We start from the raw sequence: 16,050 nt of genomic DNA, 5'->3' as shown, positions 1-16,050 counted from the left end.
CAGCAGAACAAACACATTCATACGGGTTTGGAACTACTTGAGGACGAGTAAATGATGACACGATTTTCATTTTGGGTGAACTATCCCTTTAACTACACTTTTTCTTTTATCAGTGACCGTCACTGATTAGTTCCATTTGTTTTGTAATTAAATTGCGTAATTCTGTGATGTGTAACTAGTCTCAAACAGCTTCCTCTGTGTGAATCACTAGATTGTGTTCATGAATCCAGGCACTGGGAAGTGGCTCACTACGCATCGGGACACTTAACTCTGTTAAGGGAACATAGTGAGCAATGATGCTCCCTGCTATCATGGTGCATTGTGGGAGTTTTTAGGGAGTGAATGTTTCAATACACTGGAAGCTACTCTATAATGGGAGTTGAGGAGCTGCCAAAAAACCCCAAACAAACAAACAAAAAATGAAAGCACAATAGCTCACAGCTGATGAAATATGTCTGTATGTACTGCTAGTCAACGCCTGCATACCTCATAGAAGATACTTCGCTCCCTACACCACACACATCTCTAGTGCAGAGGAAGCATGTGCTCAGTGACATGATTTCATTCAATCATGATTTACTGAAAATACTGTCCTGAGTACGTGTTATAGGTAGTGACTTTGATCAAACTTTGATTTGTTTGCCTCGCCTATAGGTTTGAAGGTTATATACTGTCCTGGGCGGTTGCTAGGGTGTTGCCAAGCAGCTGTGATATTCCGGCCTGTTGCTAGGTGGTAGCTAGGATGTTGATAGTTATTAATAATAATAATAATAATAATAATAATATGTTTAAATGTGTGTGTCTGTTCAGACTTCACTAGCAGCACTCTGATGGAGCTCGTGCAGAGCTGAGCCGCTGAGTTATGGTTATGACAGATAATAGCAAGTTAAACCACTGCGAACACATGCTTCAGAGTCACTGCACCAGAGACGCGGTTTCTCCCGCAGGAACGCGACGCGACGCGATATCGACAGACAGAAAGGCGTCACTCACCGTGGCTGAAGAAGGCAGTCCTCAAGCGGCTGCTGACAGTCGAGTTCTCCATCGCTCCTTCTGTCTTCTAGAGACTCTTCTGTGGGAAACCCAGCGACTACAGCAGCAGCGCGAGCGCAGGAGTTTGCGCTTTAAATGCGTGACGTCACGCGCATGCACATCCGCGCGCCGTCAAAACAATCGCACATGGACGAGCCGAGAGGACAGAGCTGACAAGTCCTTACTTTTGGATTTTGAACAAAGCTAAGGAAGTACATTTCAAAAGTCTTCACAAAATGCACCCATGCGAGTAGCTCTTTCTAAATTCATGGACACTGATAATTACGCACACGAGCACTCGATTCTTTTATTTGGGATTTGTCTTTCAGATTTTGGTAGTGCATTTTTATTTGTTCAAAGAAATGCTCTCATTAAATGATATTATTTGCACTTATTGAAGGTCGATTATATTCATAAACACAAATTTGCGAAATGCATATAATTTTTATTAGAAATGGAATCTTTGAAAAAGTCTAATGCAAATTAATAACAAAAAGAATGACATACTGTTCGATTTCAAGGAGGATTTTTTTCTTCTTCTAGTATAGTTCCTCAGGTGGAAAAAATAAAGTGCACTTCCATAATGTACTTAAAGTGCTCTAATTTCACGCATTAATTTTGCACTTAATATACTAAAAATGATTCTTTAGCACATCTTAAGATAATCTTGAGATCATCTAAGTGTACTCAACTGTGCTATTATGGGACACCATGAATATATGAATTAAATGGTGTCAAAAATAGCATCTCAAGTTTATCTGAAGAACTACTAAAGGATCATATTTTTATATGAAGTGCAAAATTAATGCGTGAAAATAGAGCACTTTAAGTACATTATGGAGGCATTTAGTTGTTCATATGTTCTCGTCTTTTAAATGTCCTACAGATTAAGATATTTTGTGTGTATCTGGATTTACTTGTCAGGACTTTCTGTAATGTTTAATAATTTCTGTATTAAAAAATAAAAAAGAAAGAAAACTTCATTCCTCATCTCCCTGTCAGGCCAAATGCATGGCAAATATAATGTAATCATGATAATACTATATGAAAACAATATTTACGATTATGATGTAATTTTCATGACAAATTAGTTCATTTCTGCGTATTCTTATTAAATAAATACAAAATAAATAGTATAATGACCAATGTTTTAATCATGTTTCCCCCTGATGCTACTTAAAGTTATGACGCTAGTCAAGGTTTCTTGCATGTCTTTCATGAGCATTTCTCTCTCTCTCTCTCTGAGAAATAAGCAGGCTGTTTTTGGCAATGTGCAGTAAATGTGCGACTGTAAATGAGCCCTGCTGCCTGAATACATGACACATTGTACTGCCACTGTATCCAGAAGAGTCCTCATCAGCTGAAGACCTCGTTAGTGGATATGAAACCCTGCATGAGTGAGTGTGAGAGAGGACAGAGACCGCAGCGTATCATCAGGAGCATCACTTTATTCTGTCCTGAATCACCTCCGTTCACCGCCAGTGCGTTTAAAGTGCAGAGTCATTTTCACAGCTTCAGTAAAAACATTAAATCACAGGAAACCGTAAACCTAAAACATCAAACTGAACATGGAAACGTGGAACATATAAATATCACGAGAACAAAAGGAAACCTGATTGAAACAGGTAAGCGATGATGACATTAACTCATCCGGCTCAGTCGTTGGCAAGGCTAGCATAAAACAAAGGCACAGCAATGTGGAGAGGTAAAAAACCATGGCTTCCAGAAGGAAAAGCTGCAGCATTCTGTCACCAGATGGACTTCTGGCTTCCTCAGCACGTCCTCACTGATGCGTATGAGCTTGTGAACAGATGTGAAGCGCTCTTGGACAGCAGCGGGACCCTGAGCTGGACGTCTGTGAAGTGCTCGTGTCCAGCCGCAGACTCCTCTAACGATGCACTCTTCATCAACTCTCTGTAATGGCTTTCATAGTCATATGGCTTTTTGTTAATGGCAATACTGAGATCGTTGTTATCCAATATGATCAACAGGGCTCTAATTTATTATCCTAGTAAACCAAGCCGGTGTTTGTCTGCGTGGAAAGCAGTAACTGGCTTGAGGTCAGCTAGACCAATACACACAGTATTAACCAATAGCCATACATCTGTCAGAATCACACTGATGGTGAACTCCGTCGGTTCACGCCAGCTTCGATGAGGTGCTTTATATGAGTAACTGTGCTGGGATCAGACGTGCATCTGCTGCTCGGGGCCCGCGGCTCCATCAGGGATGAGCATTCACACCATCACCAAACCAAAGAAAGCAGCCGCTTTCACACATAGTGCAAATCAAAGCATTCCAACATTTCAGAAAAGAGAAAATAGTGGTTCTATTCAAGAAGAGCAAAAAGAGGCTGTTTTTACTTTTTTTTCCCTGTCTGTACACGTGCTTTCCTGGCGGTCCTCCTTTGTGTTTTCTTAATATCATCTGTTGATCTTTACGAGAAGAGCTGGATCAGTAGCTGAGCACGGGACAGTGACATATGCAGAGCATCCAGAGAAGATATTTACACCAGCGGTGTTGTGTAAAGCTGAAGCTCCCATGAGGAGACACACACGCACACACACACACACACGCACACGCACACACTCACACACTCATTGAGGGTCGACCCTGAGACGCTCCGTCCCACATGCGGGTCTAAAATCCGGCGCTTCCTTTCAAACACAGGCCTGGGAACAAACTGCTCCAGATCAGTCCAAATCAAAAGAAAGAAATCAGAAATCCGATTTTGCACAAGAACATGAAGCCTGTGAAGATCTTTAAGAGAAATCACCATAAAATACATTCATTACAACAAATACTAACGTGATGCATATTTACTTTACAATTTAAATAATAAATCATCATTAAAACAAAAGGCTTCATTGCTTTATGCAAAACACATTTATACATGTATTTTTTGATTTGGGGGAAAGAGGAGAGTCAATCCCATGAAGCTTAGAGTTGCCCTGTATGACGTTTTACGTGTCGGACACGGACAGTTCGTTATTTTCCTGATCTTGCATTTCAGCAAACATCCAGATGAAAGTACGCTAATGCGCAATCACTATACAAAATAATGTCTGCGCATATACAAACATTTACAATATAACTCTATTTACACAGCAGGAAATGCCTGACATGAGGACTATTAGCTGATGTACCCAAGGAAAACACCGATGATGCTCGAGTCTCGTGTGTTCTGGTGCGCTCACATCTCATCGAGCCTGAACACCAGAGTCAGAGCTTCATCAGTGAGACATGAACGCGTGGAGAACAGCACGGCAGACGTGCTCTGAGGCTCCTGGATCTGCTCCGCTGTTACTCTGGGTGCGTGTGGAGGCCGTTCCTGCCGCTCGAGTGTTTCTGCCAGAAGTCCTGATGAATGACCTCCAGCTCGGACACCAGATGAAGGCCCATCTCCAGGTGCATCTTCAGGTTCTCCAGCCACGACTCCAGCTTCACAAACGGAGGCCTGCAGAGAGCAGACACACGTCTATCAGCACACGTTCACGCTTCTATTATTTTAGCTTTGTCAAAACAACATCAATTGCTTAAAAATAACTATCAAGTCAAGTTGAGCTTTATTGTCATTCCGCTACATGTGGGGACATACGGTGGAACGAAATGTGTCTCGCAGGACCACGGTGCTACATAAATACAGACATACAACAATGAAGTAAAAAACACTATAAACCTATACACTACTAACCTACTGACAGATTTAACTAGAAGTATACTATATATAAGTATTTACCCTATACAAACTAAAAGAATAAAGGATAAAAAAAATACAAACTATACGAATGCTTCACAAATACTGTACATGTGCAGAGAGATGCAAACCCCTACCTCCATGTTTCAGGAGCTAGGGGTTTGCATGGGGTTTCATGAGGGCAAATAAATGCTTTTCCTCTTATATTTATATCATATGATGGAGTTTAGTAATATCACACCAGCAAGAGTGCATCACTGCAAATGTGACATTGATTTATATTGTCAATATTACTATAAAGTCACAGCAGAACTGTTGAGCATCTCTGATCAACACACAGCGGTGATTCATTACTGAATGAATCCATGTTTTTTAACAGGTCAGTGATTCAGTAATTCATTCATAAAGACTTGCTCCATTTCTGAATTGAATCAGTTGTTTGAACGAATCACTTGAATGAATGACTCAATGACTCACTCGTTAAGTGCCTCGCTGCTACCTACTGGCAGTTTCAAATTTAGATGATCATTTCATTTTCTTTTAATCATTTCATATTTCAATATTTATGTATTTATTTTTAAAAACCCCATTGATACTCATTTGTTATCATAGTATATGCAATGCTGAATCAAAATATTTATTTCTCAATCTACCTTTTTTAATGTCTATACAATGCTTTTCTGCTGTAACACAATGACTTTGTTACATTGATCATGTAATTAATTAGATTAAGCTTGACAGCCCTGATAGTTTATATTAATGTTCAGATGCACATGTTGTTAGTGCTGGATAGTCTAACCGTTTCTCAGCGTCCAGATCGCAGCAGAGCACCGCCATGGGGAAGAAAGCGGCCGGGCAGTCAGGCGGGCAGTGATCCTCCAAAAACTCCTTCACGTTCAGCCCAAAATCCATGGCGCGGGGCAAGAAGTCGGGATCGGCGTTGACTCGGCCGATAATCTGAGACAGAGAGGAGAGACGGACTCAGAACAGAGCGTCCCTCAACCACAGCTTCCTCTGTAATGACGGAGTAACTCACAGCGTTTCTCATTAAACACAGAGCCCACAGCCTGATGTTAGAGAGCGGTTATTCTGAGCGTTTACAGCATGCACTCACCTCACACAGCATGATGCCAAACGAGAAGATGTCCACCTTCTCATCGTAGCTCTTCCCTGAGGACCAGATGGACAAACAGCAAACATCAGTCTCACACACTGACATTTTAACCATTTTTATTTGTTTGTTTGCATCTATTAACCTGCAAGTTCAGGTTCATCAAATGGAATAAGTAAAACAAAAACGATATATGTTTGAAACCCTTTTTTTTTTAAATAATGATGTGTGCACTCACATTCAAGGTGTAAGGAAAGTATTCAATTACTTTTTACATTTAGCAAACAAACATGATTTTACACATGATTTCTAAGAACTTGACACTTTTACTAAATCTTCTCTGAAATATGATTCATCCTAAAACAGCACACGAGCTCTCTGTAAGAACATTATGATTAACATAGGGAATAATATGTTAATAAGAGACGGATGATAAAGCCTGTCGTCTCTGACCGTGAATCATCTCTGGAGCCATCCAGTATGGGTTTCCCACCACGGTGTATCTCTTTCTCCTGTCGGGTTTCCTCACGCCCGGGATCTGTCCTGACGACAGCTTGTCCTGATTCTTGTCCTCCACCATGAGTCGGGACAGTCCGAAATCAGCCACAACAACACTGTTATTCTGTCAAGAGCAGGGAAAAAAGCAGCTTCAGAAAACCTTCAATACAACACAAAACAACAAAACACACAAACAAAAAATAAACAACAACAAAATAAAAAAACAGAACACCACAAACTAAACAAAACACAACACAATGAAAAACACAACAAAACAGATCACACAAATGAAAATAAAAAACAACAAAACAAAGCAACACAAAACATAACGTAAAATTAAAACCTAACACACTCACACGCACACACACACTCTCTCTCTCTCTCTCACACACACACACACTCTCTCTCTCTCTCTCACACACACACACACTCTCTCTCTCTCTCACACACACACACACACTCTCTCTCTCTCTCACACACACACACACACTCTCTCTCTCTCTCACACACACACACACACTCTCTCTCTCTCTCACACACACACACACACATGTTGGTTTTTGTGGTTTATGGGGACTCTCCATAGGCGTAATGGTTTTTATACTGAACAAACGGTGTGTGCTATTGCCCTACACCAACCCTACACCTAAACTTAGCCCTCACAGGAGACTTTGTGCATTTCTACTTTCCCCCAAAAACCTCACTCTGTATGATTTATAAGTGTTTTGAAAAGTGGGGACATGGGGCAATGTCCTGAAAAGTCACCTTCACCTTGTAATACCTGTGTCATTATACACATTTATGTCCTCATTTGTCACAAAAACGCGCGCACACACACACACACACACACACACGCACTCTCTCTCTCTCTCACACACACACACACACACACACACACACTCTCTCTCTCACACACACACACACACACACACACACACACACACACACTCTCACACTCACACATACTCACTCACACTCACTCACACTCTCTCTCTCACACACACACTCACTCACACTCACTCTCTCTCTCTCTCTCTCTCTCTCTCTCTCTCACACACACACACACACACACTCTCTCACACACGCACACACACACTCTCTCACACACGCACACACACACTCTCTCTCACACACACACACTCTCTCTCACACACACACACACACTCTCACTCACACACACACACACTCTCACGCACACACACACACTCTCACACACACACACACACACACCTCTGTGACCAGGCAGTTGTGTGAGTTGAGGTCTCGGTGGATGATGTTCATGGAGTGCAGGTACGCCTGAGGCACAGAAAGAGAGAAACTGATGAGAGCAGATTTCACTCAGGTACTGCCATCATTCAGTGATTTGTGTTTGTTTCAAATTTTTTATTTGAATTTATTTAGTTTTCAATCATTATTGTTTTAATCAAAGTTTTTCAGTGTTTTTTGGTTTTTGTTAGTTTCTAGTTTAGTTTTTAGCAGTTTAAAATACATTGTGCATTATAAACTAAAACTAAAATTAATATGTGGTAATTTAGAGTTTATTTCAGTTTTGGAGTCCAAATTAATTTTTTTAGCTCAGTTTGTTTTTCTACATAAGCTAATGTTTTAATGTAGGTTTAGTTTTCATTAACAAAAAAAACAAAACATTTGTTTTGAAGTTTGTCACCCTTTTAGCTCATAAAATATGAATGTAAAATAACTACTGAAGTATTAGAGAAAGCATTTAAAGCCGTTTGAAATGAAGCCTGTGACCAGCAGTCATGTGACGCCGGCTCAGTGTCCAGATGAGGGCAGCACTGACTCACCATCCCAGAGGAAATGTCCTTGGCAAAACTCACTCTCTGTTTCCATGGATAATCGCTGTCCTGCACAGATCAGACACATTCACATTCAGAAAGACAATATTCATAAAGCCTTACAACAGTGCAGCATGAGAGCAGTGGTACGTGCAGAGCTGTGATGCTGAAAACATGAGCTGCTGCGGGAAAGAGCACGGTCCAAACTGTCCTGCTTTACATGATCACTTCAGGCATATAGTTCACACACACCATATTCTTGATGATGTCTCTCAGCGTTCCTCCTTTGATGTACTCAGCGATGAAGTTGAGCCGCTTGTCTTTGTAGAGGACGCCGATGAACTTCAGCACATTGGGATGATCCAAGCATCTCATGACCTTCACCTGAACACACAGAGCAATAATCACACACACATCTGCAATAACAGAGCGTAAACTAAACCTGTTCAAATCACACACACACGCGCGCAAACGCACGCGCACACACGCACGCACGCACACACACACACACACGCACGCACGCACACACACACACACACACACGCACACACACACACACACACACACACACACACGCACACACACACACACACACACACACACACACGCACACACACACACACACACACACACACACACGCACACACACACACACACACACGCACACACACACACACACACACACACACACACGCACACACACACACACACACGCACACACACACACACACACACACACACACACACACACACACACAGAGACACACAGACACAGACACACACACACACACACACACACACACACACGCACGCACGCACACACACACACACACACACGCACACACACACACACACACACACACACACACGCACACACACACACACACACACACACACACACGCACACACACACACACACGCACGCACGCACGCACACACACACACACACGCACGCACACACACACACACACACACACATACACACATGAAAGCAGTGTATGGAAGGTCTAATAATGTTCATTCTGATGATGGGCAGCACAGCATTTACTGTGTTTGGTATCGATGCGTCAATGATACACTGACATATCTGTCCCTGCAGCACAAAAGCAGTCATGAGTAACACAGGTATATCTGTAGCAATAGACAACAATACATTGTATGGATCAAAATTATACATTTCTCTTTTATGACAAAAATCATTAGGATATTAAGATCATGCTCCATGAAGATATTTAGTCAATTTCCTACCGTAAATATATCAAAACTTAATTTTTGATTAGTAATATGCATTGCTAAGAACTTCATTTGAACAACTTTAAAGGAGATTTTCTCAATATTTAGATTTTTTTGCTCCCTCAGATTCCAGATTTTCAAATAGTTGTATCTCAGACAAATATTGTCCTATCATAACAAACCATACATCAATGGAAAGATTATTTATTCAGCTTCAGATGATGCATAAATCTCAATTTCAATAAATGGACCCTTACGACTGGTTTTGTGCTCCAGGGTCACAAATGCTGACCGGTGAATGATACGGTGTTGAACATGGGAAAGTGGCTAATGTTGTGAAACAAAGCTTTCTAAATGAAAATGTATTTTTTTTCTTAGGTTAATGTCTATTTTATATGGCGTAACAGCAATGTTTTATTGTTGTTCTCCAGCGCTCAGGGGTTGATGTGCTGATCTTCCAGCTGCCCTCACACACGAGCCGCTCTGACACGGTCAGCTGTGGGTGCTGACCATACACCAATCACAGACAGGCCAGCGCTAGTGTTTCTGTGCTCCTTCATCTGGTCAAGCTGCCATGCTTTACAGTGAATGTGCTGAAGGTGTTGACACTCTTATGAGACTCCCACAGACTCATTCTCCTCGTGTGACCCCTGAGCATGCTGGGTAAATCATGAGCTGAGGACAAACACACACATGGAAGAGCAGCGCAAACGCTCAGCGCTCCTCCAGATGTGTGTCTCAGAAAACCTGTCATCCACACTAGATGTGTTGCGTGTTTGTGTAGTGTTTGTGTGTGCATGTAGTGTGTGTAGTGTGTCATCACCTCTTTGAGGAAGGTCCTCTGTGTTTCCTCGTCGAAACGAATGAGTTCCTTCATCACCATCACCTCTCCCGTCTCTCTGTGGGTCACCTGACAATCACACACACACACACACTGATGAGACACTGACAACAGCATACTATCACAGTACTATCATACTCATTCTGTACTTTATCCCACTGCATCTGCCACAGTCTGCTGCGTAGAGCCTGAGTATCCAGTACGCTCGCAGTATATACTGACACTGGTCTGTGAGGCAATGCATTCTGCAGTGAAGAGCATTTGGCTGCTGCAGTGTTCACACATCATTATTGAGAATGATTCATTGATCAATCATTCATTCAGTTTATTCATGTTACTTTGAATTTAATTGAATGTTGTACAAAAATGTATTATAAATTCATATCATTTCTAGTTCATTTGTCATGCTGCGGAAGGTCCAGTCCAGTGCATTGCATTGTGGGATGGATTGCTATTGCTGTGTGCAGTCTGTGCTGGTTGTATCCTGCACAGTTTGATGAATGTCATAAATCATCTGGATGGTAACAGAAAACATGATCGAAACAGTACAGGTAGGATCATAATAGTGTAGTATCATGTCCCACAATGCAATGCACTCAACTTGCCCTTGAACTTCCACTGTGAGATATTAGGCAAGAGCATTACTAACTTTTATAATGTCTATTTCTTTACCAACAGTTATGATGTCTTAGGATAATATTACATAAAGTCAAATGACTATATCTCCTTCTGAGATAATATCTGTACACCACCAGCTGAAATGAACTCAATTAAACAAAACAACCTTTTACTGACGGCAGACACTAATTACAGTAATGTTCCATTTCTATTTAAACAAACAAGGTCATTCTGTTAATTGTATGTAATATATGTATTTATGTAATATATAACATGTCTGACAAACACATTCACATCTTGAACATTGCTCAGGAGCATATCCCATCATTCATCATATTCTACAAATAAATGCTGAGATTTTTATGCTGAGATCTCACAAAACCTTTCCACTGTACGCTACATATTAATAATTATATATTGCATATAATTTGGTAGTAAAACAAAATGTTGCACATTTTATTGGTGCAAAGATGAGTGTGTATTTTGCACATTTGCAACTGTTTTCTATCACTTAATTGGAAGCACTGTAATTAGTAAATCATGTCATCTGTTATAGAGACTACTGAACAGACATTTAGAAGTTAATTTTAAAATGCAAAGTATTGAAATTCAAAATAAAGCTATGGAAACACTTGCATTTTTACAACATTATAAGTGTGTCCCATCAGGTAATGAAAAGTACACACACTGATCTTCTGATCTTCATGCTCACTTGAACACTTGTGCCAAACACAGGAAACACGTCATATAAGTAGACAAGTGCAAAGACCACAAGTGTGGGTATTTGGACAGGCCCTGAGTGTGCTGCACACATCTTGAAAAAGTGAAGCCAAAACATTCTGATCACCCCTGGTGGCTGGCTGCTGTATAGCTCATAAACCCCATGTAAACGAATGGGATGTAAGCCAAACTATAATCCAAAATACACTTCAAATAAATGTTCATTTTTCTAATAAGTTAGTTTTTAAGTAGTTACTTGATGATTTGAAAAATGGGATGTGGTGTCATGATTGTGAGCTTGTGATTGAATCTATCTCTCTAAACGAATCACTGCTGCGCAGACTCGGGCTTCAAACGAATCACTGCTGCGCAGACTCGGGCTTTAAACGAATCACTGCTGCGACTCGGACTTCAAACGAATCACTGCTGCGCAGACTCAGGCTTTAAACGAATCACTGCTGCGCAGACTCAGGCTTTAAACGAATCACTGCTGCGCAGACTCAGGCTTTAAACGAATCACTGCTGCGCAGACTCAGGCTTTAAACGAATCACTGCTGCGACTCGGACTTCAAATGAATCACTGCTGCGCAGACTCAGGCTTTAAACGAATCACTGCTGCGCAGACTCAGGCTTTAAACGAATCACTGCTGCGCAGACTCGGGCTTTAAACGAATCACTGCTGCGCAGACTCGGGCTTTAAACGAATCACTGCTGCGACTCGGACTTCAAACGAATCACTGCTGCGCAGACTCAGGCTTTAAATGAATCACTGCTGTGACTCGGACTTCAAACGAATCACTGCTGCGCAGACTCAGGCTTTAAACGAATCACTGCTGCGACTCGGACTTCAAACGAATCACTGCTGCGCAGACTCAGGCTTTAAATGAATCACTGCTGTGACTCGGACTTCAAACGAATCACTGCTGCGCAGACTCGGGCTTTAAACGAATCACTGCTGTGACTCGGACTTCAAACGAATCACTGCTGCGCAGACTCAGGCTTTAAATGAATCACTGCTGCGCAGACTCGGGCTTTAAACGAATCACTGCTGTGCAGACTCGGGCTCTAAACGAATCACTGCTGCGCAGACTCGGGCTCTAAATGACATAATCTGTGCAAGATAACAGCAGCCATGTCCAGTAAGTGTGTGTGTAGTAAGGACAGAATGAGTGTGTGTGTGTGTGTGTGTGTAGTGAGGACAGAGTGTGTGTGTGTGTGTGTGTGTAGTGAGGACAGAGAGTGTGTGTGTGTGTGTGTGTGTGTGTAGTGAGGACAGAGAGTGTGTGTGTGTGTGTAGTGAGGACAGAGAGTGAGTGTGTGTGTGTGTGTGTGTAGTAAGGACAGAGAGTGTGTGTGTGTGTGTGTAGTAAGGACAGAGAGTGTGTGCTCACCTTTATGGCCTGTCCGAAGCAGCCCTTACCCAGAACCTCTCCGTGGATCAGGTCGGATGCTCTGAATATTCGGTGCGTGGGGTTGGACACGACGCGCAGCGACTCCGAGCGGCCGATGTCTTTCTTCAGAGACAGTGGAGACGGAGTGTTACTGGAGCACGGGGATTTATCAATACTGTAGCTGCGCCTGCGCAAACACACACATCGACTGTGTTAAAATCAGCCTTGAAAAACTCACGTAGCATAACATGCATCACAACAGCCGATGACAACTAAATGGACCAAACACACACAGAGCCGGTGATCAAGCACAAGAGATTGTGTAGCTGTTAGCATGTTGTTATGCAGTGAGGAGTTACATGGCAAAGTTTGGATATTTGTTGAAACACTAACAATCGATTCCTGACTTAAACACTGGCTGTCTGTGATACGTGTGCGTAACTAACTGTAGCCTCAGCAAATGCGTGGTGTGCTTTACTGACGTGATGATCCGCGAGCGCAGGCTGTTAAAGTCCTGGCTGGGCGGCCGTGTGATGGGCGTGATGGGACTGGGCCCCTCAGACGGGGGTGACGGCCCGTCCACCTGGTCCTCAGAGGGGCTGTGATCATGAGGGTCGTGTTCAATGGTCAGCTGCAGCAGACGACTGGTCTCCTGGATCAGCAGATCAATCTGACACACACACACACACACACACACACACACACAAACACACACACACACAAGGCTTTGAGTCAAACACACTCATGAGGGCCAGAAACATGAATGAATGCATGAATTGCAGTCCGTTTGCAGTCAATCTAACTGTTGCTCCATAGAATAAAGCCGTCACATAGGTGTGAATCATCTGCACAAGGGTTTTATTCACCTCGTCCAGAGGAACGTTCTGGATTGGGGTTCCATTGATCTCCAGGATCCGGTCGCCAATATGAATAGAGTTCTTGACGTCTGGACTGATGCACTCTGGGTCCACTCTAAACACACAGAGAAAAGCCCATGAAGACATGAAGGAACACAAGATTTCTAAATGGAACTACATGATTGGCCAGACTTCTGCTGATCATCACTTGTATCTTTAGTCTGGATACTGGCAGATCATCATCAGTCTTTATCCCCCCCCCCCCCCCCCCCACCCCCCCCCCCCCACATTCAAATAGTTTTCTGTATGCTGGTAAATTCTACGCAAAAATATCAAACACATCTGATATGAGTTATCAGTCATAACTATATTGCACTCCTAGTTATTGATCTGTAAATGCATCAGTGTTGTTGTCATTAAAGTAAATGATCAGCATAAGAGCTGTGATGGAGCTGCATGAACTGAGCCGGATCATCACAGAAGCTCTTACACAGTCAGCGATTCTCATGTTCTGTTTGTGTTGAGGTCTAAGTGAGCAGATCCCAGCTGTGTGTCTGTGTTTGCACACTCACTCAGCGACTCTGACGGTGTGTGTGTGTTCGGGGCTGAAGCCGTTGGGACTGGAGCCCTGATCGATGGACACAGAAAAGCCTCGGTTCCCATCGGTGGAGGCAGGAATGGACACTAGCGTGACCGTGTGAGGAATCCTGGAGCAGGGCGAGTCAGGCAGGGTGACCGGAGTCACGATCGTCTGATAATAACAGTGTCCACTAGAGGGAGACACAGCCGATCATTACATCAGCAGAAGAGCTCATGTCCCATCCTCACAGACTCTCTCCATCACATCATCACAAAACATGCCAGACATCACTCAATGAGATCACACGGGAACATGAATAAGGAACATACAAATAATAACAATACACAATATAAACTAATAATAAATCAATAAAAATGCTTAGCTCACATTCAATTTTAACGAATTATTACAAAGTACCAGGAGGATTGAAGGTCTATCACAGTATTTGAAACATTTCACAGACTTTTTGATTTTTAACAGAAGAAATATAAAAGTGACATAGGAGATGAATTAAGAAATTTGGGTTTATGTATGTGAAAGTTTGCTAATAAAATAAAACGGTTAACAATAAATTATAGATACTTATTGCTTTTGTTTTCATAATACAAGATAACACTTTAAAGTAAAGCAATCATTAATATTCATTAAATTAAACATAAAATCTGCCAAATCCATCCAAAACTTGTTTACGACTTTAGTCAAAAAATAAGTGAGTCGGTATCTTTCTCATTTTTACAAAAACAGCATAGATCATGAATATCAGAGTCTCGATATTAAACATTTGGAAGGGTCTATAGTATGAAGAATTCTGAAGTGTATTTCTTTTATTTTATTATTAACACAATGTTTAAAAGGACTTAACCAAGTCAATATTCTCAATTATAGAGTTCCAAAACAATTCTGTGTAGGAGATATTTTATTTTGTTTTTGGAAAATATTACAAATATGTTTGTTATAGCATTTTTTCTCAGTTAGCTCAACACCTTCTAAAATTAATTAGGGTTTGTCACAAATAAAGACTTATAAGAATATGACTTTTGATAAGTTGACGAAGTGTTCCAGGAATACCTTTAATAACTGAATTAAATTCCCTAAACTGTACAGGAAAACTGATTAATTGCTCATAAGTTAAAAGATTCCCAAACATTTTTATAAGATGATTAATATCTGAACCTGTTTGTTAAAAATAAAGATTTATTTGAAGCAGTTATATTAGCATTATTACAAATGAAAACACATGTTCCAAGCGAGAAGAGTTTGCTGATGAAATGTGGATAATTTGAGGGAAATATTATAGAATTATTTAGAAATATTATAATCACATGTTAACAGAAATTTCAAGCCACCAATTTGATTAAAGAGACTGAGAAATATGGTATAAGAGAATCCGGTCTGATCAAGATCATTAATCTTAAAGGTCTTCTTCAAGCATCTCCAGACCTCCTTCAGCCTTCTTATTAGGGAGAACCCTTTGTTTTACGTCTTTGGGGTTTATTTAACATATGATTAATATCTTTGCAGTTAGAAAGATATTAATCATATGTTAAATAAGATTAACATATGAGAACTAGTATTCAGTCAGTATGCTAGTACAATGCATGCTTATGAGTACATCAATAGTGGATAGTGTTACAGTAACGCGTTACACCCAACACTGCTAATAACCCATAATGCAC

At 41.3% G+C, this 16,050-nt stretch overlaps 1 protein-coding gene across 4 annotated transcripts in view; it reads right to left on the bottom strand.

The window, feature by feature from the left end:
• Positions 1-2,461: 2,461 nt before the first annotated feature.
• Positions 2,462-16,050, bottom strand: part of LOC306851413 (LIM domain kinase 1-like) — a 48,675-nt gene continuing 35,086 nt past the window's right edge. For all 4 annotated transcript variants that reach the window (XM_079387610.1, XM_079387612.1, XM_079387611.1 and 1 more), the window contains 12 exons: positions 14,367-14,564; positions 13,804-13,909; positions 13,420-13,607; positions 12,938-13,124; positions 10,191-10,277; positions 8,387-8,518; positions 8,144-8,203; positions 7,569-7,634; positions 6,294-6,462; positions 5,844-5,899; positions 5,529-5,686; positions 2,462-4,489 (listed from right to left, as the gene is read on the bottom strand). In XM_079387610.1, coding sequence (XP_079243736.1) covers positions 4,336-4,489; positions 5,529-5,686; positions 5,844-5,899; positions 6,294-6,462; positions 7,569-7,634; positions 8,144-8,203; positions 8,387-8,518; positions 10,191-10,277; positions 12,938-13,124; positions 13,420-13,607; positions 13,804-13,909; positions 14,367-14,564 — 1,561 coding nt within the window. In that variant the 3' untranslated portion in view covers positions 2,462-4,335. The remainder of the gene's footprint in view (positions 4,490-5,528; positions 5,687-5,843; positions 5,900-6,293; positions 6,463-7,568; positions 7,635-8,143; positions 8,204-8,386; positions 8,519-10,190; positions 10,278-12,937; positions 13,125-13,419; positions 13,608-13,803; positions 13,910-14,366; positions 14,565-16,050) is intronic.

The sequence above is a fragment of the Barbus barbus genome (genome assembly GCF_936440315.1).
Source record: "Barbus barbus genome assembly, chromosome: 31".
In the NCBI taxonomy this organism is placed as follows: Eukaryota; Metazoa; Chordata; class Actinopteri; order Cypriniformes; family Cyprinidae; genus Barbus; species Barbus barbus.
The sequence above is the reverse complement of the archived record's forward strand: the minus strand, read 5'-3'. Positions and strand labels throughout refer to the sequence as shown.